Genomic DNA, 22,094 nt, shown 5'->3' with positions numbered 1-22,094 from the left:
GGGGCTAATTTTGAGTATCAACGAAGGATGCAGTCTAAATAACTATCCAAATCATTTAACTGGAAACAAGCCTCGACTAGGCAAAACGTCACTAAATCCTCCATAACTAACCCACTTTCTGGAGATCTAGTTAATCAATACCAAACAGTTATGGAACCGGGATCATGCGGACTAGAGGAGCCGCCAGCGTAAAGGGCAGCGGAGACACCTCTCCCATCTTCAAACGGACCATGGCATCGCCCGCAAAGGGGAGCGAGAACCAGAGAGCGCAGACAACCCAGACATAGCCCACGGCCGGCGCCCATAGTGGCGTCTGCAGGCCGAGACGCTTCTTCCACAGCCAGATGACGAAGTCCTCAGCTGTGATCATCGCCGCCTGACAAGGGAAGAAGAGGAAGATGCCAATAACGATCTCGCCGGGTGTGATGTTTGCCGGTCGAGGCATCAACAACTGTGAAAGAGCATGCATCACACCCGAGATGGTGAAGGCCAGCCAAAGCTGGGTATAGGAGGATGCGTTTGTGCCCCGGTGGATGCCTACAGCATCGACAAAGGCGCCGGTGATCGTGCTAAGAGACTTTTGGCTTGTCAGCTGTCTGTTCGGCCATGAAGAGGACGCTGAAAAGACGAACCCTGCGTAGCATTTGATGCCAGAATATACCCCAGAAGTTTCTCACAGTGGTGGCTTCTTTCAATTTACCAAACAGTGGTGGCCAGTCCTGTTATGTTAAGTTATCGTCAGCATCAGTGTTTATTTATCCGCCTCCCATATAACGGGCTGAGACTCACTGATGGTCGACTGATACCCAACGCTACGGCCACAATGGAGACAACAAGATATTGCATGTTGATAAAGTAGTATGGCCCCAGTCCAAAAGTCAAGGCCTTCAGGAAGCTCCATCCCAATCGATGGTCGCTGACAGTGATATACTTGGAGTCCAGAGTTCCCACAACGCCAGCAGCATTGCTGAAGAAAAGACGGCGACCCATCTGTGAAACCAGGTCCGCCATCAATATAACCAAGGCGAACTCAGTAAGACGCCATATCAGGAATCGTACACGGCTCATACGGTCCAAACCTGCAACCGGAGGAACATTTTTGACCTGGTAGCTCCATCTGATACCCCTGAGATTCAGCAGAATGGTCACTGCCCATTTTATCTTCCTCCAACCCAGAGCTGGCCATGCAATAGCTTCTCTAGTGGCACGGTCTATTCTCCATAGATCATTTTCGGGTCCTCCTGGGGATGCAAAAACGGTCTTTTCCAAAGCCGAGAGCCAGTGAGGCCACGCCAGGGCGAAGAGGTTGGCAAGTCCTGGGTTGTTGGTAAATCGATTGCATTGGGCTACCACTGCCAGCGTGAGAATTACCGTCGCAGCTACTATTCGGCGTCCGGGGAGCTGACGAGGGCCGGCGAGAATCAGTAACTGCGCTGCTAGGAGTAGCAGATGTGGAATGATCGAGCCGTTTGCCGGGTGCAGATCTTTATTGCTAAGGGCTCCCATCGTGGGCAAAGGGTATCCTTGCAGATAGATGTACGGAGAATATCAAGCGAAACATACTGAATGTTATGATTTATATATCTAATGACATCGTATAAGGGGCTCTCCGGCCGGCTACCGAACTAATTACGTTCCTGTTGGCCGATGACAGTCTCCATGCGCTTAATGGCTTCCTCCAACCTGGATCTCTCCAGCGCAAATGTCATCCTGCACCATCCTTTCTCTTCTTCATTAACATGGTACGCCTTGCCACTGCTAACGACGACGCCAGCTAGCTTTAACTGACCGATCATAAAGCTTTCTTCCTCCCAAGATTGTGCGTTTGGCACCAGTCGTGCAAACACATAAGGCGCTGAATTCACAGGAATGTAGCGAATACCCTTTCTCTTAAAGAAGTCTGTGATGGTAGTATATGCCTCCTTCAGGCGTTGGGAGTTCAACTGTAGAAGATCTGGCAGCTTCGGTGATGTGAGAAGTGCTGTTGAAGCGACTGCAGCAAGGCTGCTTGTCTCTGTGTTGGAAGCTAGAGCGAGGGCAACATGCATCTCCTTATTCGCCTGGGTTACGCTGCACCCCTATCCAGCTGTTAGACCAACGGCCACAATCAAAGGAAGTGGGAAACGGAGTACTAACCACCCGGAATCCATTTGAACCAAAGTCCTTACTGGTACTCCAGAAGGTGTGCACTCGCGAAAGATCGCAGCCGAGCCTGGCTACATCGATTTGCAGTGCAGACACAAAAGGCGCAGCGTCTGGGATCTCAGGATTCTCAAATGACGAGAGCGCATAGACCTCGTCTGAAATGTAATGAATACCTTTGCCATGACAGAATTTGATGCAGTCCTCCAGTACAGACTTTGGATAACACTGGCCGAAGGGGTTATGAGGGTTAGTGAGCAAAAGGCCTCGAATCGGGATTTTGGACTCGCTGTACGCCTTTTCAAGGGCTGGGATCAGTTGAGCAGTGAGGGTATCTTCACTCTTCTCGACATGAACCATTACCGGCACTGCAGACGACCGAGCAGTGAAAAGCCAGTCGAATCCATCTATCAAAGCTGTTAGGACGGTTTTCTCTTCTTACCTCTCCCCCTTTTCTTTTCTCCCAGGAGGACTTACTCCAAAAGGGGGCGGGTACGAGGACTCCTTCTCCCGGCTCGCAGGTGTTGTAGAGAAAAGTATTCAGACAAGTCGCTGCCCCTGGCGCGGTTGCAACATGGTCAGGCTCAACGGGGATATGAGGATGGAAGTATTTATTGAAGAAAGCTGCCAGAGCCTTGATAAGGTCGGCGTCACCCGCAAATTCGTTGGGATACGAGAGATGCTAGGAAAGGGGTTAGAAACAACCACAACAACCACACGTTGGATACTTTCAGACATCGTACATGAGGCTTCAGTCCATCTCGTATGCCATCTTTGGTTAATTCGATGATCTCGTCTCGCAGCAGCCAGTTCTCGGCAGTGGAGAGATCAATACGGGGAGCAGTGGGCTTCGTTCTTTCGAGCAAAGCAGCACTTATCCCCGGCATGATCTTGTCGACATTAGCCGCACCGCGCTTCGATAGTCCCGCCCCAGCCATTTTATTCGATTATTCACTATTTTGCACTTGTTTATGCTTTTCTCGCAGCCTCAGATATGCTGGTAACATCCCATCATATATCCATTCTTCAGGGGCCGAAGCGGTGGCTCCCCGGAGGCCTCTCGGCTACCGAGCAGCATGCCCCTGAAGCTATCAAAACGGACCCTCCCCTCGAAAATATTTGGAAGTCAAGCTTCTTTACAGGTTTCAAGAATATACACATCTGAAAATGCAAGTGGCCACTCTCACACTGGCGTTGTGCTGGGCCTATCCAGCTTCCATCTATCTATCATACCTCTTTTCTAGGCTCGCCATCGCCCTCTGTCAAAAGAAGGAAGAAGGCGCCGCAACACCATGGTACAAGAAGACCCGTAAAACGGCCTTCACAGCCATATTCTGGCTTCAATTGCTGCAATGTGTCAATCTGGTTTGTTAAAATATACAATCTCAAGTGCTGGATAGAGGTTCTAACGCTTTCCAGGTAATATTCATAGGCATCATTGGCCTTCACCTCAGCAAGGGCTTCAAGTCAGAAGCATGGTGGATTAATAAGGAATACATGGTACCCAACCTAGCTCCTACTGCTTCCTTTTGATAATCTAACATTATTAGGCATCGAATATCGCGGTCGTAATGTTCCTTGTTGCTGGGCTACTACCAGACCCCGATGAGCCGTTCTCTCCGTCCCTATCTCACGCCCATGCATGGATACTTGCCGCAGTCACGGAGGCACTTCAAATTGCCATGTTCTGCTTCCAATTTGGAAAAGATCCTGTTAACTCCGGGATGGAAAGTGTTCAACTAGGTCTTCTCATGCTTAGAATGGGATTCTTTGTCGCCATGGCTGCTATCTATCTCCAACCTATGTATGCGTGGTCCCATATCAAACTTGGTGAGACCGACCCTCTGCTAGGCGAAATTGCTGCGAAGCCAGTACGTGATGCGCAGCATGGAGGATGGCTGGACTACGTTGTCGGCTTTAGCACCCTCTTTCCATACCTCTGGTCAGTGATAGCCAACCCCCCAAACAGCTCTCATTTTTCCTCACCATGCTAATGGAAACACCTATAGGCCATCAGACTCACGGAGATTGCAGCTTCGCGCAGTATTTTGCTTTTTCCTTTTGATTCTTCAACGCATAGTCAATATCTTGGTGCCACGCCAGTTAGGTTTCGTCGTTGCCTCCCTTGGGTCTGGTACAATTCCTTACAAGCAGCTTGCAATCTATCTCATCTTGAGGGGACTACAGGGTCAGCAAGGTGTTATTGGATCCATTAGAGCCCTTCTGTGGATCAGTGTCAGCCAGTCAACATACAGGAGACTCACATCTTCAGCATTCGAACATGTCCTCTCCCTCTCCCTTGAATTCCATCTTGGCAAGCGGATCGGCGAGGTCATGAGTGCACTAAGCAAAGGGAGTGCCTTGAATACATTTTTGGACGGCCTGATATTCCAGCTGTTCCCCATGGTGGCTGACTTGTGGATTGCTGCCTTGTACTTCTTGATTGAATTCGGGGCCTTTTATGCTTTGATTGTCATCTCCGTTACCTGGTTATATCTATTCGTCACTATCTACATGGCAAAATACCGTGGCCGAGCAAGACGTGAGATGGTAAACCGTGAACGTGAAATGGAAGCTGCAAAGTAAGATATTAATCCTTTTCTACAATCATTGAATTGCAGGATCTAACAAATGCCTGGTAGGACGGATGCTCTAATGTCTTACGAAACGGTTCACCACAATTCAGCAGTTCCCAATGAGCTCAGCCGATTCAATGGACTGATCAAATCCTTCCAGGGCGCTGAGTACTTTGTATTCTTCTCCCTAAACATGCTGAATGCTACCCAGAACCTGCTATTTACAGCAGGGGTTGCCATCGTCTGTCTACTATGTGCTTATCAGATATCCGCTGATATGCAGAAAGTTTCTATGTTTGTTACTTTGATCACATATCTGGCTCAGTTGCAAGCTCCTCTAAACTTCTTTGGAAGCTTTTACACGCAAGTTCAGAACAATCTGATTGATGCAGAACGAATGTTGGCTCTAGTAAGTCTAGTAATGACCGCGAGACAGTACTAATGCTAACTTCAATACAGTTCAAGGAGAAGCCCCTGATTCAGGACGGGAACAATGCTATGCCGCTAAACTACTGCAAAGGTAAAGTAGAATTCAAGAATATCAATTTTGCCTATGATGAACGCCGCCCGGCGCTTCGAGATGTTAGCTTTGTTGTGGAGCCTGGCACTTCAACCGCAATAGTTGGAGAAAGTGGTAGCGGGAAATCCACTATCTTAAAGCTGCTGTTCCGATTTTACGACGTTGCAGGGGGGTCTGTCCAAGTGGACGGCATGGACGTTCGTGATATGACCATTGCAAGTCTACGCAGCCATTTGGGTGTTGTACCACAAGATGCAATCCTCTTCAACGACACTGTGCTCTATAACCTGTTATACGCACGACCAGAAGCTACTATGGAACAGGTATACGAAGCCTGCAGGGCTGCTAGTATCCATGATCGGATAATGAGCTTCCCAGATGGCTATGAGACAAAAGTTGGTGAACGAGGGCTGCGGCTTTCCGGTGGGGAGAAGCAGAGAGTAAGTTATTAACATAAGTATTTACTCAGGACTCGTACCCTGACTGACCTTGGCAGATAACTATTGCAAGGACCTTCCTCAGATCTCCTCAGATATTGCTCCTTGACGAAGCTACGGCTTCACTAGACTCCCAGACGGAGCGTCAGATCCAAGGGGCTCTTGAGAAAATAGCCAAAGGCCGAACAAGCATCACCATTGCGTAAGTCACTGCAACTTTTTACTCGAGATACGGAGTCTAATCTTTTCTACCCCAGTCACCGACTGTCTACGATCACCAAAGCAGATCAGATCATCGTTCTACACCAAGGACGTGTTGTTGAGAAAGGTACCCATACCGAACTGCTGTCTGCAAATGGGATGTATAGCCAAATGTGGGAGAAGCAGACGAAGGCAAAGGTCAAGGCCGACAGTGAGAATGATGGAAATTTGCTGATATCCCCTGAATAATCTCATTCTTTGCCCTGTTTTAATATGTCCAGTTCTATATTTTGTTCTTTTCTTCATTGATGCTTCTTGAAGTATTAAAATGCATGGTGTCTTCTTCTATTTGACTGGATTTCGTATGTACAATCAAGTTCGGAATAGACTTGTATGCGAGAAAGGGGAAAATTATTAAATACTAGTTCCTGTTAACATCACCTAATCCAGGACATGCAGTGGCTTAAAACGTAATGGATGGATCTAATATGTGAAATAGTGCTATCTTCATAAAAGAACACGAGAAGATAGTCATGATGGTTCGTCTGTACAAGGTTTCAAACCTCACTGGGCCTTTGAGGTTGTTGCCTCCGCTGGTTCGTTCGTTGTGGCAGCTCCATTTTCTGCTGTTGTATCTCTTTGCTGGGGAGTCTCTTCTAGTCCAAAGTCGGTCTCCAGAGTGGTACGTAACTCAATATGTTTCTGGACCCCGACAAGGACAAAACCAAGCAACCCAAAGGCCATGCCAACCTGCCATACTGTTCTCAGACTGTCTGTGTAAACCGATTGTACTGCACCCTTTTCGGACCCTAGACCTTCAAAAAATGAAGTTCCTACTAGAGAATATGCGCCGCCGCGGGCGAGCTTGTCACGTAGGGCTGGATCACCGACCTTACCCAGGAAGCGATCGACTTGACCATTGAAAACAACAGCTGGGATAGCAACACCCCAGACGAAACCAAAGCTTCGAAGAAAAGCATAGGCAGAAGTTGCTGTGGCATTGTCTGATTCCGGAAGAGCGCCTTGTATTGCAGGGAGAATACTAGTTAGCAGGAAGCCATTGCCAATACCTACGAGGCACTGTAGGGTGACCCATTCAGCGCGAGAGGTGCGAACAGACCAGGTACTGAAGAGCCCCATGCAAATGGAGATGATGGCAAATCCAGCCCAATGTAAGGGGCGATAGGCTCCTGTTTTGGATATGATGACACCCCCTAGGATGGCGGATGGTATAAGAAACCCAGTGAAGGGTATGACAGAAACTCCCGACATAGTGGTGGATTGGCTCATAACGGACTGGAAGAAGAAGGCTAGAAAATAGACTATCCACTGCATCAACATCGCTCCAAGAAAGGAGAGGACGTATGCACCCATCGAGGTCCTGTTCCGGAATAAACGAGGGGGCATGGTGGGTTCCAGGCAGTAAGGGGATGCTTCAAAGATATGGAATAGAGCCCATCCAACAGCTCCTAGGATAAGGGGGACGAGAACATGGTAGGAGGACCATGGATAAATGGCACCACCAATGACTAGGGCGTACATAATAGCACAGATAGCGACAATGAAGATGGCATTTCCAATCCAATCGACGCGAGCTAAAGCTCGTTTCCATGTTGCTTCTCGTTGGTGCTGGACTCTGAGGCAGAGAACAAGTGATAACAGGGCCAAGGCCGAAAATGGAAGGTTAATGTAGAAAACCCATCTCCAACTAGCATGCTCGACTAGGACGCCCCCTATCAACGGTCCCAAGGATGTTCCCAGTGCGCAGGTAGAGAGTGCGATACCGACATACTGAGCTCGCTGGCGGAGGGGAACAAGGTCGCTTACGATAACATCTAGGAGAAGCAGAATGCCGCCAGCACCGAGCCCCTGGATTGTTCTCCCGGCAATCATCATGGCTGTCGAGGTCGCGCCACCACAGAGGCCGCTGCCCAGCGCGAAGAGGCAGACCATGGCTATCATGGGGTTTCGACGGCCGATAATGTTCGAGACCTGCCCAGTAAGAGGCTGGACAACGGCCGACGCCAGCGTATACGAGTTCGCGATCCAGACATAGTTTTCTTCGCCGTGGAGCTCGCGGGTGATTGTTGGCAGGGCAGTAGTGATAGCTGTTATGTCCAGGGATGCAACGAAGGATGCAAAGCAGAGCGAGACAAATACCAGCCAGAACCGGGTCCCGCGAGTAGTTGGCGGCTTCTCTTCACGCTGGCCGTCGTCGGCGGACCGCGTCTCTTCCATTCTTGCTCTTGTGTAGGTGTCTGATATAAAAGGGGAGAGGACTTGCGGAGAAGAGTGCGGTTGGAAGAAGGAGAAGCAGAGAGATGAAAGAAAACCAGCAAACGGTGGAAAACTACGAAAAGCTACAACAAAGGTCGCACGCGGCCGCGCCTGGATACCCTACCTTCATTTCGATACAATCCAATTGTGATAAGGCCACCCCCGGTGACCGAAGGACAGGCTAGCTATCAATCAACAAGCTCCCACGGTCTCCGAAGGTTACGCAGCCGCCCTCTTCCTTTTTGAATAGAAATAGCGCCGTGAGAGGGAAGGAAGAAAAATAGAGGACTGCAGGGTAACAGACAACGAATCGACGTAATAAATCTGTCAGCATTTAGCATTTCATTGTTTGGTTGTTTTGCCCCTGTCCTTTGGTTGGTTGAGTCGTGGAAATTCCCCTTTGCGGCGATGTTTGTATCACCCTCGCCGCTGCCCAAGGCCGAGGCCGAGAAGGAGCGGCTGGTCTGGTACTTGGCTTATGGATCGAACCTTTCGGCCAAAACCTTCCGTGAAGATCGCGGCATGACACCGCGGGCGGCTGTTGCCGTTAAGGTCGCTGGCTGGCGGCTGGCCATGTCCAGTGCAGGATTCCCATACCGGGAGCCGTGCTATGCCTCCATCACCAAGTACAAGCCAGCGACGGAGAAGGCAGTGGAGAACGGCGTCGACGACGACGAGGTCCTCTGCGGAACGGCCTACTTAATAACGTGGGCGCAATGGATCGAGATCATCGGTTCAGAAGGGGGCGGAATTGCCTACGACGAGGCTCTGGTGGCCGCGCAGCCAGTCCATCCAGCCCACCGCCAACGCTGGGGGGATCAAATACGTGTCTTGACGCTGGTCAGTACCATGGAACGGTGGCCGGAAGCTCGACCCACAGAACGATATCTTGTGAGTCTCATAATTTCTTTCTTCCCTCCCTCCTTTTCTCTCCGTCTCGAAGTCCTGGCGATCAACACAAAATAAGCTAACATTCCTGCCTCCCCGCTCTCGATCCTTCAAGGGTCTTATTCTTGATGGGGCCCAGGCCGCGAACTTTCCACCATCCTACATTGAGCGTATTCGCCAAAAGTATCCCTGCTATCAGCCGCCGTTCACAGTGTGGGAGTGCATGGGGGCAGCTATCTTCCTGGCCTTCTGGACTCCAGTCATGTCTCTGCTCAGCACTCTCACCCACTCCACTGCACGCACCGGGCCGGGCAAAGACGGCCACGTTCCTCCTGCAGTGCGGGCCCTGGTCCGCTTCGCCATGCTGGCTATGTGGTGGCTCCATGATACAATATGGGCAGGCATCTGGGGACGAGGAGACGGCTTAGATCAGTGAAGAGATGAAGCAAGACAAGTCTATTTTCATTTTTCCACCATACTTTCAGCGTATTGCAGCCTGCTCGCAGCGTATTCTCGTAAATGCTTGATGCCCGGTCGATCACTGAACCGGTGATCATGTAGGCGGTAAACGTTTTGAATCGGCCTACAGCCCTGCTCCTGGACCAAGGTTAAACATGCATCCTCATGTATCTCACAGTGTAGCCTGCGTATCACGCTAGTCAACTAGTTAGCAGCAGAAGCAACGCCGTCTCCAAGAACCAAAGAGAGATGAAGTTGAAGTTGAAGTTTGAAGCCGTAAAAAAGAAATTCAGGATCGACGTTTAGCCTGCTTAGTCACCGATTTCCTATTTGGGGAATCTTGACGACTGCCTTCAGCTTCTGCATATTTCTCGCTTAACACGCAGCAAAACAAACGGCCAGCAGGGGACGGCCAGGGACGCCAGGACAGCGAGAGGATGCGAGGGTGAGCGGCCGGCGGGCGTGCAGCGTGGCTCGATGCGTGTTATGGATGCCCCTCGTTCTCTATACTGCTTTTTTTTTTCTTTTATTTTTTTTTTTTGGCTGATGCCTCGCTGGCCATCCTGATCTACCGGGAAAGGGGGTTGCTCAACATGCTGGCCATTAATTATGACTACTCAGGCTCTGGCTGTGTGATGGGCCCCTTAGACAGGTCCATTATTGTCCTGGAGGGCATTGCTTGGCTGCCATGATGCATCCCGAGACGCAGCATGACTGACCTCGGAGGATTGCGTCTCCATCTTTGGCAGGGCTGAACCAAATGACGGTGCTTTATTTTTGGCTGGGGGAAGATATCTCCAGCCGCAGGCTGAGAATTCCTCCCTTCGTCCTTATCGGTGTCTTCGAGCGGACGAGAAAACGGGTTCACGACCTCGGCCTGCAGTCCTATAAGAATTACCAAGGGTCCTCCCCCCGTAGGCGAAGAAGCTATCAGAAGCTATCATCACTTGTCTAGGAGAAAAGAAACACTCTACGCCACGCAGCCATATCTCCCATCATAAGGAATATGTCTTCTACCGCCACCACCACGACCGAGCGGTTCGTTAGCCCATTCTATCCTGAGCTCGTTCATCTCCTTTTTGCTGACCTTGCCCTTGCAGGCCAGACTCATCAGGAAAGCCCGTGCGATGGCGGTCGGCCTGTAACCAATGCCATGCAGCAAAGGTAAACAACTTTTAAATCCATAGTATTTGATATCTAGTCCCCATCATTCGTTTTGATATACTGATAAGATTGCCCAGGTGCGATGCAGCGGCGAAAGAACCGGCTGCACTCGCTGTAGCAACCTGCAGTATGAGTGTGTCTATGCAGTATCCAGGGTCGGGAAGGTACCAGGAATCCGAGCTCGAGCAAATAAGCCATCTCGGGCGAACTCGGCGGAGAAAACTGTCCAAACCCCGCGATCTGAATCTGCAATGGTGCTGCCACAAGACGCCGAAGGCGACACAGACGCGCAGACCACCACCCAAACCACGGCCACCGAGCCTGACGAGCCCAATTCTCGTCCCGAATTTGGTGACAAACCAAACGCGGCTGACGCTGGTCAATTCTTTGACGCAAACACCCCCAAGTCCCCTGTAGGGATGTATGCGGACTGGACCAATCCTTCTACCGACAAGTCCCTCAATCCGTTTGATTCCGCAGAGCTTTTCATTTTACCCAGTCAATTGATGTCTTCCGAACATGACCCTAGTCGGTCGTCCCGGTGCCACAGCCAGGCCGCTGGGGACTCTCACACTCAAAGTCCCGTGCACACCACCCCTTATATAGACGCCGGAATGCTTCCCCTAGACCTACCAGATCTCCCAGACTTAGATCTACCCGACTTAGATCTCCACATTCATGATTTTCATCCGATGGATCTCCCCATCTGTTCATTGGAGACTCCTGCTCCTACCCCAGCAACACCATCCACTAAGAAGAGGCGTTCCGTCCACCTTGATCCTTCAAGGTCTTACCCGAGCCGTTCCGCGTTCCAGTATACCGAAAATGTACCTGTGACGGAATGTGACAGCGAGTTTACAAGTGGACGACTTCGTCAACAACAATACAACTATCGAAGCTGGACTATCCTAAGTTGTAACCGAATAGTGGAGTTTCTAGAACATCACATTCAGAGAGGTGTTATCGCGCTGGACGTGGTCATGCATACCAACAAAGTCACCCTTGCAGAAATTTCACGGCTCCTAAGCCAAGGTGCACACAAGGAACGATCCAACTGCGCCATGCTACTTCTCATTGCCATAGAACAAATCGTCACTCTTTTTGAACGCAGTGTGGGGCAGGACCCCTCGGACAGCGATCGTGCTAGCGTCATAGGCAGTATGGGAGGTCTCACAAATATTGGAGCCTGCAAATCCCTATCTCGCGGCAACAGCGGTGGAAACGTGCTGCCTAATCTCCGGTTCGGGTCGTTTCAAATCAGCCAGGATGAACAACTGGAACTTCGGTCTTATTTACTTCAACGTGAGCTACAGCGGTGTCTACAAGTTCTCACCACTCTTCGGGATTCCATTACCCTAGAACCCAACCCCTGCACAAAGCTAGAAGAGCGTGTGGGCAAGCTATCTTCCACCCTCTAATACCATAATAATCCAAAGAAAAGTGTATTTTGAATTTCCTTCATCCCGTGTACATAGAACAATCAGTTTCTCGAGGATTTTACACTAACAAAGAGAACGCCTAAGGCCTCAGTGGCCGGATCTTAACGTTCAAGTCGCCTTTATCCCACATCATCCATACCTTCTGCCGGGAATGCCAGTCTCTTGACTCCTCCGACAACTCCAACTCGAAATTCCAAAGCAGACGTGTGAGAACAAGTCTCATTTCTGCATATGCCAAACTGCAGCAAATCCATTAGCATTGTCGTCTCCGATTGGTCCGTAACTAGGCCCCGGTCACCGTTGGGGAACACTTACTTCTTTCCGAGACAGTTGCGTGGCCCATAGGAGAACGGCTGGTACGCCTTCTTGCAGTCATTTTTGTAACGCTCATCACCTAGCCATCGTTCTGGCACGAACTTTGTCGGATCTGTGAAGTTCTTCGCAGAAGTCATGGCCGCTAGCTGATTGATACCAACAATATAACCCCCCGGGACGTACCGGCCGCAGACTGTGGCACCGCCTGGGGGTGTTGTGCGAGGAAATGTGCAAGGAACAGGAGGGTACACCCTCATTGATTCCTGTAGTACTGCATTCAGGTACTCCAGCCCTTGGGTTGATCGCATAGTTATATCAGATTCATGCTGGAAAGTGGACTCTATTTCCTTTCTAAGCTTCTGCATAACTGCTGGGCTTTTGAGCAGATAGAAGAGTGTGCCTTGTTTATGCATATCATGTTAGCCCACATCGCTTCTTCCTTTTCTGGGCCTGGACTCTACATACCAGACAGCGCCGATGCAGTGGTCTCGCTACCGGCCATGATCAAGATCTGTGCATTTGCCTCGATCTCATCTTGGGTCATCCCTTTCTCCTCGGTAGCGCGGAGGATATATGTCACTGTCAAAGCTGTCAGCGTCGAGGTTCTTATCATATGTAAATCATGGACTTACTAAAGTCAGGTCTGGTAGTTTCTCTACCAAGACGTTCGCGTGCTTTCTTTTGACAAAACATGAACTGGTCCTGTAGATGCTGGCTTTGTTGGAACATACCAGCGATAGCCATCATCATGGGGAAGAGACCAGGAACACGACGGATAATCTGCATGTCCATTACAGACTTAATGGCTGTAAAGATGAGTTCTATCCATGGATGCATGATACCGCTGCGGAGACAACCGAATGGTTCGCCAAATGCGAGGTCTCCAAGGATATCAAACGAAGTGAAGTTGAACCAGCGGACCATATCCACCGTCCCCTTTTTACCCCCTTTTTTACCGATGCTTCGCCCTCGGAGTTCTTCAATTAACTGGCCGACGTACCCGGTAATGATTTCCTGCTGGGCACTGAGAGCTTTGTCTGACATCGGATGAGATAAAAGCCTTCGAAATCGCCGGTGGACTAGGGCAACTTGTCAGCTTCTCTATTTCTACATGGTCAATCTATATGTGTAGACTATACCATCGTCCTTTGCAACAATCTACACAACAAGATATCAGCTCCAGTCATGATGCACAAGCATAAATCAGCTACTTACTATTGAATCTACTCCATTTGGAGCGGGTGGAAAGAACGTTAGATCTTTTTCAAAGCTCTCCGTCCTCGTCCCAGTTCGATGTCCTAAATCAAAAATAAAGCCGTCAGCGGGAATCTATAAACTGTAGGAGAAAGTATATCCTCTTATCCTACCACAAATGTCCTCCCAGGCTTCCGCAGTATTATAAGACAACTCGTCCGGCGCGATTCTCACGCATGGGCCGTATTTGTCATGCCATTCTTTTGTCTTGTGCGGAAGCCGGCCAATCTTGAGATAGTAGGAATAGTACCACCTGGAAGCGCGAGCTAGCCACGGCCCCGGATATGATCTCAATGGATGAAAGTAAAGGTTATAAACGGTTTTTGCAACAGCAAACAGAACAAGCTGGATTAGTCGGCGGTCAGTATTCAGCTCGAGGAAGAAGGGGGGAGTTTAAACGTACACTGTAGACAATGGGCAGGAACCCAAATGAGAGAAACATGGCTACAGCGATATGAACAACTGACGATGCTTTACTGCTTGAAAATACTTTCAGCTTCGGAGGAAGTTTTACAGATTATATTTCTATCTACCTCGGCGACTAGGATCGGGATGGGTTGACAGCTCGGTCTCCGAGAGAAACGGGGCCATATCCCATATTATCAGACCCTTCTCCCTTCTGCCTTTCTCCAAACTCCCACGATTCATCGTTGTGTTAGAAATGGATTATTTGCATGCACACAATATTATTCCAGCCTGGCCATACATGGTTGGGCTGGTTGCAATAATATCTGTCTGGTGGTGCGTCAGTCCAAAGACAAATAAGATACCTATCGTTGGCGATGCTAAGAGCCAAAACTTTATGGCTGCATTGGAGGAAGGGTCTCGAAAGGTATTTTATTTTTGATAATCCCTTTTTGATAATCCTTTTACACTAGTTTATACACTTTAACTAACCATTAGCAGTATCCGGAATCGTGTTTTCAAATCCCGACTCGTGATATCCCAACCATCATTGTCCCACGTAAATGCCTCTCTACCATTGCTTATGCCCCTGAGCATAGATTGAGCTTGGGAAGGGAGGTGTATGAACGATTGATGGGCCGTTACACGAAGATGGTAAAGAGTGATCACTTGGCTGAGTTTGTACGCGGAGGGCTATCCAAACAGCTTGGAGCGAATATTTCCCTACTCCAAGAAGATGCCATATGGACTATCTCGTCACAGATCGGCAATTGTCCAGGTGCAAAATCCCTCCATCATAACAATACTCAAGGGTATCAATGTCATGAATTGATAGCTAACTGATATCCCAGAATGGAAACCACTTCAGCTTTTCTCTGCCATGGTCAAACTGGTCCCATTACATATTGGGCGCACCTTTATCAACTCACCTCTTTCTAGGGAGCAAGAATGGGTAAGAGGGATATCTACTCTGAAAATAGATGGTGCTTTCACTAATCTTGTTAGATCGACTTGACACTGGAGTATGCTATCTCAACTGTAACGATTGCCGCCAAAATGTCAAACACCCACTGGATGCTACGTCCGTTCAAGGCCCTTTTCCTCCCTGAGATTGGGAAGATGAGCCAGCAATTTAAGCAGGCCAGCAAGCTATTGTCCCCAGTATTAAACGCCAGGCTTTCAGGAGATGCTCCAGGCACTAAGGATTTGATGCAATGGATAATTGATAACTACCCGGGACAGAGCAACAACTTGGCCCTCCATACAAGGTTGCAACTTGAGGCTGTACAAGCGGCAACATATAATCTAGCGTTTCAGGTGAGTGTTCAGATGGTCCATATTCTAAAACAAGGAGTAAGCTAATAAGATATACACCCAACAGCTCATCCATTTCTTTTTTGACATTCTAGCTCATCCAGAATACATAGAACCATTACGAACTGAGATTCAAACTGTGTTTGATTCCTGTGGAGGGACCTGGACACCAGCAGCTTTGGCAGAGCTCCGTAAATGTGACAGTTTTCTCAAAGAATCTCAAAGATTGAACCCCATCGGCATTGGTAAATACACCCATTTTTATCCCAAGCAAAAGCATGTCACTAATATCAAAACAGTCAGTGTAAGCCGTTTTGCTTTGTCGAAGTTTGACCTGCCTGATGGTACCACGGTTCCAGCAGGCATCTCTGTTTCTGCTCCGGCTATGACTGTCAACACAGATTCGTCCCTATGGGAGTGTCCGACGCAGTTTGATGGCTACCGCTTTGAGAAATTGCGCCAAATCAAGGGCAATGAGTACAAGTACCAGTTTTCTTCTATAAGGTAACTATTCACCGATACGTGCCATGCAGAAAGTCCCTACTAATACCATTACAGTGCATCAGAGTTGAATTGGGGGTACGGGACACATTCATGCCCCGGGCGTCACTTTGCAAGTAATCAAGTGAAGGTCATTATCGCCGAACTACTTATGAAGTACGACTTCCGTTTCGAGGAGAATATACAGGATAATCAGACACCCAAAAGGCCTGCTAATATTTTTGACGGCGTTCGTATCATGCCGAACCCAGAAGCCAGGATAATGATACGGTCTCGGGATGTCAGAGTATAGTAGATACCTTATGTTGAAATACTGTAGCTGAAGAGTTTGTTCAACAGAGAGTAATTACAATATAGATCAAGGATGTTAACTAGTTGTTGATTAGAAAATAGCTTTTGTTGATCAATCATGAATTGCCCTATTATTTTTTGAATCTATCAATTGAAGACCATGCGTCTCATATTGTCGCTAAGCTATGAGAAGTATCCTTGAGAGCAGATACTAGAGGAAGAAGCTGTGAAGACCGGAGACCGGTGCCCCCTTACAGCCTTGTGGGCAATATGTTCGGTACCCGAAGAGAGGGATAGGGGTAAGGGCGATAGGATATATAGAGCAAGTAATCACTCCCAAGTCAATGGCACAAACAAAAGTTTCATTTTCACTGAAGAAGCAAACATGTCTATCCCAGCATCTTGTACTGCTCTGGTAGTTGGAGGTGGCCCAGCCGGATCATACGCTGCCTCAGCGTTGGTTCGAGAGGGAGTTGATGTAGTCCTCCTCGAGGCCGATGTCTTCCCCAGGTAAAGGACCCTCTGGCAAATGCCTAGCTTTAAGGGACAGTGGCTAACGTCGATCTTTCATTTAGATACCATATCGGCGAGAGCATGCTGCCATCTATTCGCCATTTTTTACGATTTATCGACCTAGACTCCAAATTTGATAGTTATGGATTCGTCCAGAAGGTGAGTGCTTTGCAAACAGAACTCTAATCCGTTGTAATAGTTATGGAATTAACACTTTGATAGAACGGGGCTGCCTTCAAGCTGAATTCGAAGCCGGAAGCATGTGAGTACCAATAGATGGCATATCTTGCAAAGACAGGTCTAACTTCAGGGCAAGATACCGACTTCGTTGCGGCTGGTGGTCCCGGAAGCTATGCATGGAACGTAATTCGTTCGGAGGCCGACCACCTCATCTTCAAGCATGCCGGAGAAAATGGAGCCAAAACCTTCGACGGCGTCAAGGTGAATGCTATCAACTTCGAACCGCTCTCCGAAGACAATTCAGACCCTGTGTCAACAGACCTGGGACGACCGGTCTCCGCTACCTGGACGCGCAAGGCGGACAAGTCCTCCGGAGTGATTAAATTCGAGTATCTCGTGGATGCCACTGGCCGATCTGGGCTGGTCAGTACCAAATATATGAAGAACAGGACATATAACCAGGGACTGAAGAATGTAGCCACTTGGGGATACTGGAAAGGGGCAAGTTCATATGGCGTTGGGACTCCTCGAGAGGGGGACCCTTACTTTGAGGCCATTGCAGGTAAGCTACCCTTTTCATCAGCATGCTGCATATTGCATATATTCTTTAGCGACAACAAGTTAACTGTTTTAAATAGATGGAAGCGGCTGGGTCTGGCTGATCCCCCTGCATGATGGCACCACCTCTATAGGTGTTGTGATGAACCAGGCCATGGCCACAACAAAGAAGCGAGAGGCAGGATCGAGCTCACAGCAGTTCTACCTCGATAATGTGAAGCAAATCCCCGGTATATGGCAGCTTCTTGACAATGCAGAGCTGGTGTCTGACTTGAAGTCTGCATCAGACTGGTCCTACAGCGCCTCAAGCTATGCAAGTCCATACCTGCGCATCGCCGGAGACGCAGGTTGTTTCATTGATCCTTTTTTCTCTTCGGGAGTCCATCTGGCCTTTGCAAGCGGCCTTTCTGCAGCTCTTAGTATTCGTGCCGCACAGAGGGGAGACTGTGATGAGAAGGCTGCAGCAGAATGGCATTCGAAGAAGGTTGCGGAGGGATACACCCGCTTCCTTCTAGTGGTGATGAGTGCCCTGAAGCAAATATCTGATCGCGATGAGCCTGTTCTTACAGACTGGGATGAAGAGAGCTTCAATCGTGCATTTGACCTGTTCCGACCAAGTACGTTCGCTTTCATCCCCAAGAGTCTGGTATAGGGTATCAATACTAACAATGAATGATAGTCATCCAGGGAACGGTCGATGTGGACAAAACTCTCACACAGGCCGAGATTGCTCAAACGATCAATTTCTGTGTCAATGCATTCCAGAATGCCGGTAGAGAAGAACAAGATGCGCTGATGAACAAGATCAAGAGCGTCAGTGAGACCAAAAACGGCGAAGAAACGGACGTTGTTAAGAAGCTTGAAGAAAGTCTCTCCGCCGATGAACGACGGACGCTGAACACTATTCAAGCACGACAGATCATTCGATCCGAGGACACGATGAACATCGATAACTTCACTGTCGACGTTATTGATGGAATGGTCCCAAATCTCAAGCGAGGCTCGCTTGGCCTGCTGAGATACGTACCCAAGGTCAAGGCCGGGCAGCAGGAAGACGAGCTCAGAGCTAAGTTGGGGCTGCCAGAGAAACAGGAGTCCATCTTCTCTTATTAGGGGGTGTAAGTAAGACAAGATAGGGCTATTGTTGCAAATTAAGTCAATTTCACTGCGAGTCGTATATATATTAATGCACGGAAATAAAGGGGTCATGAGTATCAGAGCAAATTGGAATCATAACAAGCAAGCAAACAAGTAATTCAGTAAGCAAGAGAAACGCAGAAAGCCAACCGTACACATAGTTATAGCCCATCAGCCACCCTCCACCATCCATCGAATGAAAACACCGTAAATGAAAATATCCGAATGAATGCCATGAAGAGGAGAAAGGTAAAGCATCAAACAAATCAAAGGGGGGCAGAAATAAGAAATAATCAAACACACACCTCTAGGCCCACGATGTAGAAGCAGAAAATGAAATATAAAAAAATACACGTAAGGAGATTGCGTATACCACCCTAATCCGATGCCTGACAGTCAACCAGCTTCTTCAAGGCTTCGACTCCGCTTCGCATGACAGCTGGGTTTTTTGTCTTCGTAAGGCAGTCTCTGAGGACTTCCATGCCGTGTTTCTCGCGTATTGCTTTTCTAGCCTTGCGTCCAATGTCGCCTGTGCCACCTACCATGTTGTGCACACAGACAATGCCGCGGTGAACCAGCCCGTCGTCATCTTCCTGGCATAAATTGAGTATTATATCAACACCTCTGGTGCGTTCGACGATGGCCGAGGCAGCCCCTTCAAAGTCTGTTAGCATTGCTAGGGCGCCGCCAGCAGCACTACGGGTGGGCAAATCATCAACATCTGCTAGAGCGAGAAGAATGTGCATGCGTTGACTGGCGCGGTGGGTGCCATCAGCGAATTTGCCGACACCAGCTTCGCATGACATAAGGTTGCATACTAGCTCGCAGGCTGCACGTTGAATGTACGTATGGTGTGAGAGAAGAAGGTCCTCGATGGTCGACCATGCAGAGCGGATTATCGAAGTGCTGACGCTTTGGTCGGGGTAAGAGGCAAGGTTGGTGAGGGCAAGAAGACTTTCAAAGACTGGAAGGAGATCGCGTGGTTGGTCGGAGGAAATGCTTGTTGTTCCGGGAGGAGTGAGAAGGATGTTGAGGGGTCGGATGGCAGAGGTGATTTGGGGGAATCCAGAGGAAGGGAAGACGTGGGATGGATTTACCGAAATGAGGATGCGGGCAAGAGCATGAGCGCCGTTTGTGATGGTGCTCTGAGTAGTTGGAGTTTTTGTGGCAGTGCTATCCTGGGAAGAGACGGATGATATGAGGAGTTTCACGGCACCTTGTTGGGCGAGTTTGCCTCTTGATTTGGAATCCTTGGATAAGGAGAGAAGTATCTTATTGACGAGGTCCTTTGGAGAGGCCAACTGCGATTTTCCGCATTCTACCAGCAAGGGCATCACTCCAGCATTCACGACAGCACTGCACCTTGCTTTAGTATGATCGTCATCTTCGAGCGGGTTAGCAGTTGCGCGTGGTTTTGATGCATTAGCATATGCTTTCAGTTCGGACATTTTCTTTTGCTCCTCGGACATGTTTGGTCGATAAGCCGTGATATTGTGGATTATCATTAGCCCGCCATAGAGGACAGTAGAGTTGGCAACACGCTCAAGTAGTAGGCTGATCAGGTCTTGGAGAAATTTGGCATCCTGGGCGAGCTGCTCCTTGACTTCAGCCTTGACAGAGGCATACGCCAGGCCCTCGACAACATGTCGCAGATTACCATCCTGACCAGACTTTCCAAGCATGGCCTTGAACTTATCCACAAGTTCCAGGGGGTCGGCATGTTCTTCTTGAACGACTCCGGCCTTGTCTTTGTCTGCGGAACTCGCGTCCTTGGGCGAAACACTAAGCTTTGCCAAAACGACCGCAGCCAAAGCAGTCGTCTCCTCGGCTTCGCTCTTCAAATGTTCGGAAAGCCAGTCGACAAAGTTCTTGGATATAGCCTCTCGACACGAGCTATTAACACAGGCAGCGTTAAATAACTCTAGGATAGCGAGCTCCAGGTTCTTGCACTTTATTTTCCGGGCCAGCAATGGGGTGAGGGATTTGAGGAAACCTTCGGTTAGGAACAGGCTGACTGCAAACTCCGGAAGAATGGGGAAGACGACACTAGCAGCGGAGAAGGCGACGATGTAATCCCCTTTCCGGTGCTTAGCGACCCTAGTCTTGATGAAGTTGGAGCACAGTGCCTGTCCGGCATCGCCGGAAACTTCGAGGTACTTTGCTGTAGCAAGGGTGGCCTGGCTCTTGACATCAGCAGGGAGTCTCCGGTCGAGAGAAGAAACGATAACGTCGAAGCCTTCTTCGTCGACGAGGTGTTTTAGGCTACCAGCGTCCACGACGAGGAGACGGGCAATGCCCTTCAGGGAACGTCCATCATGGTCATGGCCGGACTCCATCAGCTTGGCGATGAAGAGCTGGAAGAGTTCTTCTTCGCAATGTTTCCTAGTCTGCTCTGACTGCCAGAGTCCCCTTTCGAGGACGACCATGTCCAGGCAGACAACAGCACCATCTCCGCGGTCGTAGATCTTGTCAAACAGGCCAGTAACAGAATTCTGTAATTCACCAGCAAAGTAGCTACGAACCCGTATGCTCTGCCGTACAAGGCTCGTGATCAGCTCGTCCTGCGCTGCTGGCAGAGAGGATGCAGGCTCAGCAAGAAGCAACTTGACGCACTCTAGGGCTACCTCCGGTGGTGGCTGGAGCCCTTCCGAGCGAAGATACTTGGTGGCTTCGCCGGCTGCGCTCTCATCCCGCTGCGTCACGAAGCGTCGGCAGAGGTTGAGCAGCGGATGACTGTTCTCCTCGTCCTCCCTTATCTTGCGGAAGACGCTCTTGACATCTTCGCTATCTGGAGCGATGGCAATAGCCTCGCGCAGGTTGCGAGATGCCGCCTATTCGCCATCCATTGTCAGTCCATCAGTAACTTACGACCGGCTTGTCTGGCTGGTGGCAGATATCAAAAGTTGACGCACCTCCTTGTGGCCCGCATCGACGAGCTCGACTGCTTCCCTGGCTAGTGTGCTGGCGCGCTCCAGATCATGTACCGAAACCATGGGGGGTTGTTCTGAGTATTTCTCTTCGTTATTATCGTCTTGATGATCGTCTTGCGATGGTTTGTCTTGTTTATCTTGCTGTTAGGCTGTAGCTGAGATGGCAAACAAGGATCCGCGGGGCTTTTTTTCGCCTGAAGCTATGGCAGGGGGAGCTTCCGGCAGCGAAGAGGCAGTGATAGCACCGTAAAGAAATTCCCCGAAAAGAACGGCGAAGTCGATGGGACGGTCCTTATCAGTGTGTGTGTCCCTCGTCGTCTCTCGTATATGGCTACCGTGCCGAAGTACCTGTTTCTGTTGGCTGTTGAGCGTGGCTTGCGGAGGGTTGGGGGATTCCGGTCAGGTTGGACTGGGAGTAAGACGCAGAAGATAAGAAGGCAGGACGCCTCCTTTTATAGACCAGGCTGCCTAATATTACTCCGTCTCTGGTCTCTGGCCTCGCTCTCGCTTTCACTCGTTATCTTGGGGCAAGATATGTATGATCACTTGTCAAAGAAGCAGCAGAAGATAAGAGATGCTTTATTTTTCTGCTT

General features: G+C 49.4%; 9 protein-coding genes across 9 annotated transcripts; 5 read left to right on the top strand and 4 right to left on the bottom strand.

The window, feature by feature from the left end:
- Positions 1-148: 148 nt before the first annotated feature.
- On the bottom strand, positions 149-3,080 carry ARB_03084 (aminotransferase GliI; the record flags this gene model as incomplete). Its single annotated transcript, XM_003010337.1, has 6 exons — positions 149-592; positions 790-1,484; positions 1,634-2,060; positions 2,137-2,549; positions 2,620-2,824; positions 2,886-3,080. 6 exons carry the CDS (start codon positions 3,078-3,080, stop codon positions 149-151), a joined length of 2,379 nt encoding a protein of 792 aa, XP_003010383.1.
- Positions 3,081-3,713: 633 nt separating this feature from the next.
- On the top strand, positions 3,714-6,125 carry ARB_03083 (ABC multidrug transporter, putative; the record flags this gene model as incomplete). Its single annotated transcript, XM_003010336.1, has 5 exons — positions 3,714-4,084; positions 4,152-4,724; positions 4,785-5,127; positions 5,178-5,678; positions 5,850-6,125. The coding sequence occupies 5 exons, from the start codon at positions 3,714-3,716 to the stop codon at positions 6,123-6,125; spliced, it is 2,064 nt and encodes a 687-aa protein (XP_003010382.1).
- A 315-nt stretch (positions 6,126-6,440) lies between these two features.
- ARB_03082 (uncharacterized protein) lies at positions 6,441-8,114 on the bottom strand (the record flags this gene model as incomplete). Its single annotated transcript, XM_003010335.1, has 1 exon — positions 6,441-8,114. The coding sequence occupies one exon, from the start codon at positions 8,112-8,114 to the stop codon at positions 6,441-6,443; it is 1,674 nt and encodes a 557-aa protein (XP_003010381.1).
- Positions 8,115-8,561: 447 nt separating this feature from the next.
- Positions 8,562-9,119, top strand: ARB_03081 (gliotoxin biosynthesis protein GliK; the record flags this gene model as incomplete). Its single annotated transcript, XM_003010334.1, has 1 exon — positions 8,562-9,119. One exon carries the CDS (start codon positions 8,562-8,564, stop codon positions 9,117-9,119), a length of 558 nt encoding a protein of 185 aa, XP_003010380.1.
- Positions 9,120-10,506: 1,387 nt separating this feature from the next.
- ARB_03080 (uncharacterized protein) lies at positions 10,507-12,082 on the top strand (the record flags this gene model as incomplete). The annotated part of the gene is made up of 2 exons (XM_003010333.1): positions 10,507-10,664; positions 10,819-12,082. The coding sequence occupies 2 exons, from the start codon at positions 10,507-10,509 to the stop codon at positions 12,080-12,082; spliced, it is 1,422 nt and encodes a 473-aa protein (XP_003010379.1).
- Positions 12,083-12,222: 140 nt separating this feature from the next.
- Positions 12,223-13,462, bottom strand: ARB_03079 (cytochrome P450 monooxygenase, putative; the record flags this gene model as incomplete). The annotated part of the gene is made up of 4 exons (XM_003010332.1): positions 12,223-12,328; positions 12,419-12,785; positions 12,884-12,997; positions 13,051-13,462. 4 exons carry the CDS (start codon positions 13,460-13,462, stop codon positions 12,223-12,225), a joined length of 999 nt encoding a protein of 332 aa, XP_003010378.1.
- An 871-nt stretch (positions 13,463-14,333) lies between these two features.
- ARB_03078 (uncharacterized protein) lies at positions 14,334-15,899 on the top strand (the record flags this gene model as incomplete). Its single annotated transcript, XM_003010331.1, has 5 exons — positions 14,334-14,504; positions 14,576-14,758; positions 14,913-15,029; positions 15,083-15,394; positions 15,459-15,899. 5 exons carry the CDS (start codon positions 14,334-14,336, stop codon positions 15,897-15,899), a joined length of 1,224 nt encoding a protein of 407 aa, XP_003010377.1.
- A 669-nt stretch (positions 15,900-16,568) lies between these two features.
- On the top strand, positions 16,569-18,547 carry ARB_03077 (uncharacterized protein; the record flags this gene model as incomplete). The annotated part of the gene is made up of 5 exons (XM_003010330.1): positions 16,569-16,693; positions 16,759-16,855; positions 16,973-17,438; positions 17,515-18,051; positions 18,114-18,547. 5 exons carry the CDS (start codon positions 16,569-16,571, stop codon positions 18,545-18,547), a joined length of 1,659 nt encoding a protein of 552 aa, XP_003010376.1.
- A 401-nt stretch (positions 18,548-18,948) lies between these two features.
- Positions 18,949-21,564, bottom strand: ARB_03076 (uncharacterized protein; the record flags this gene model as incomplete). The annotated part of the gene is made up of 2 exons (XM_003010329.1): positions 18,949-21,402; positions 21,484-21,564. 2 exons carry the CDS (start codon positions 21,562-21,564, stop codon positions 18,949-18,951), a joined length of 2,535 nt encoding a protein of 844 aa, XP_003010375.1.
- Between the last annotated feature and the right edge of the window lie 530 nt (positions 21,565-22,094).

Source organism: Trichophyton benhamiae, assembly GCF_000151125.1.
Source record: "Trichophyton benhamiae CBS 112371 chromosome Unknown contix01456_5.r1.exp, whole genome shotgun sequence".
NCBI classification, from domain to species: Eukaryota; Fungi; Ascomycota; class Eurotiomycetes; order Onygenales; family Arthrodermataceae; genus Trichophyton; species Trichophyton benhamiae.
Note: the sequence above shows the minus strand (reverse complement) of the source record. Positions and strands in the feature narration are given on the sequence as shown.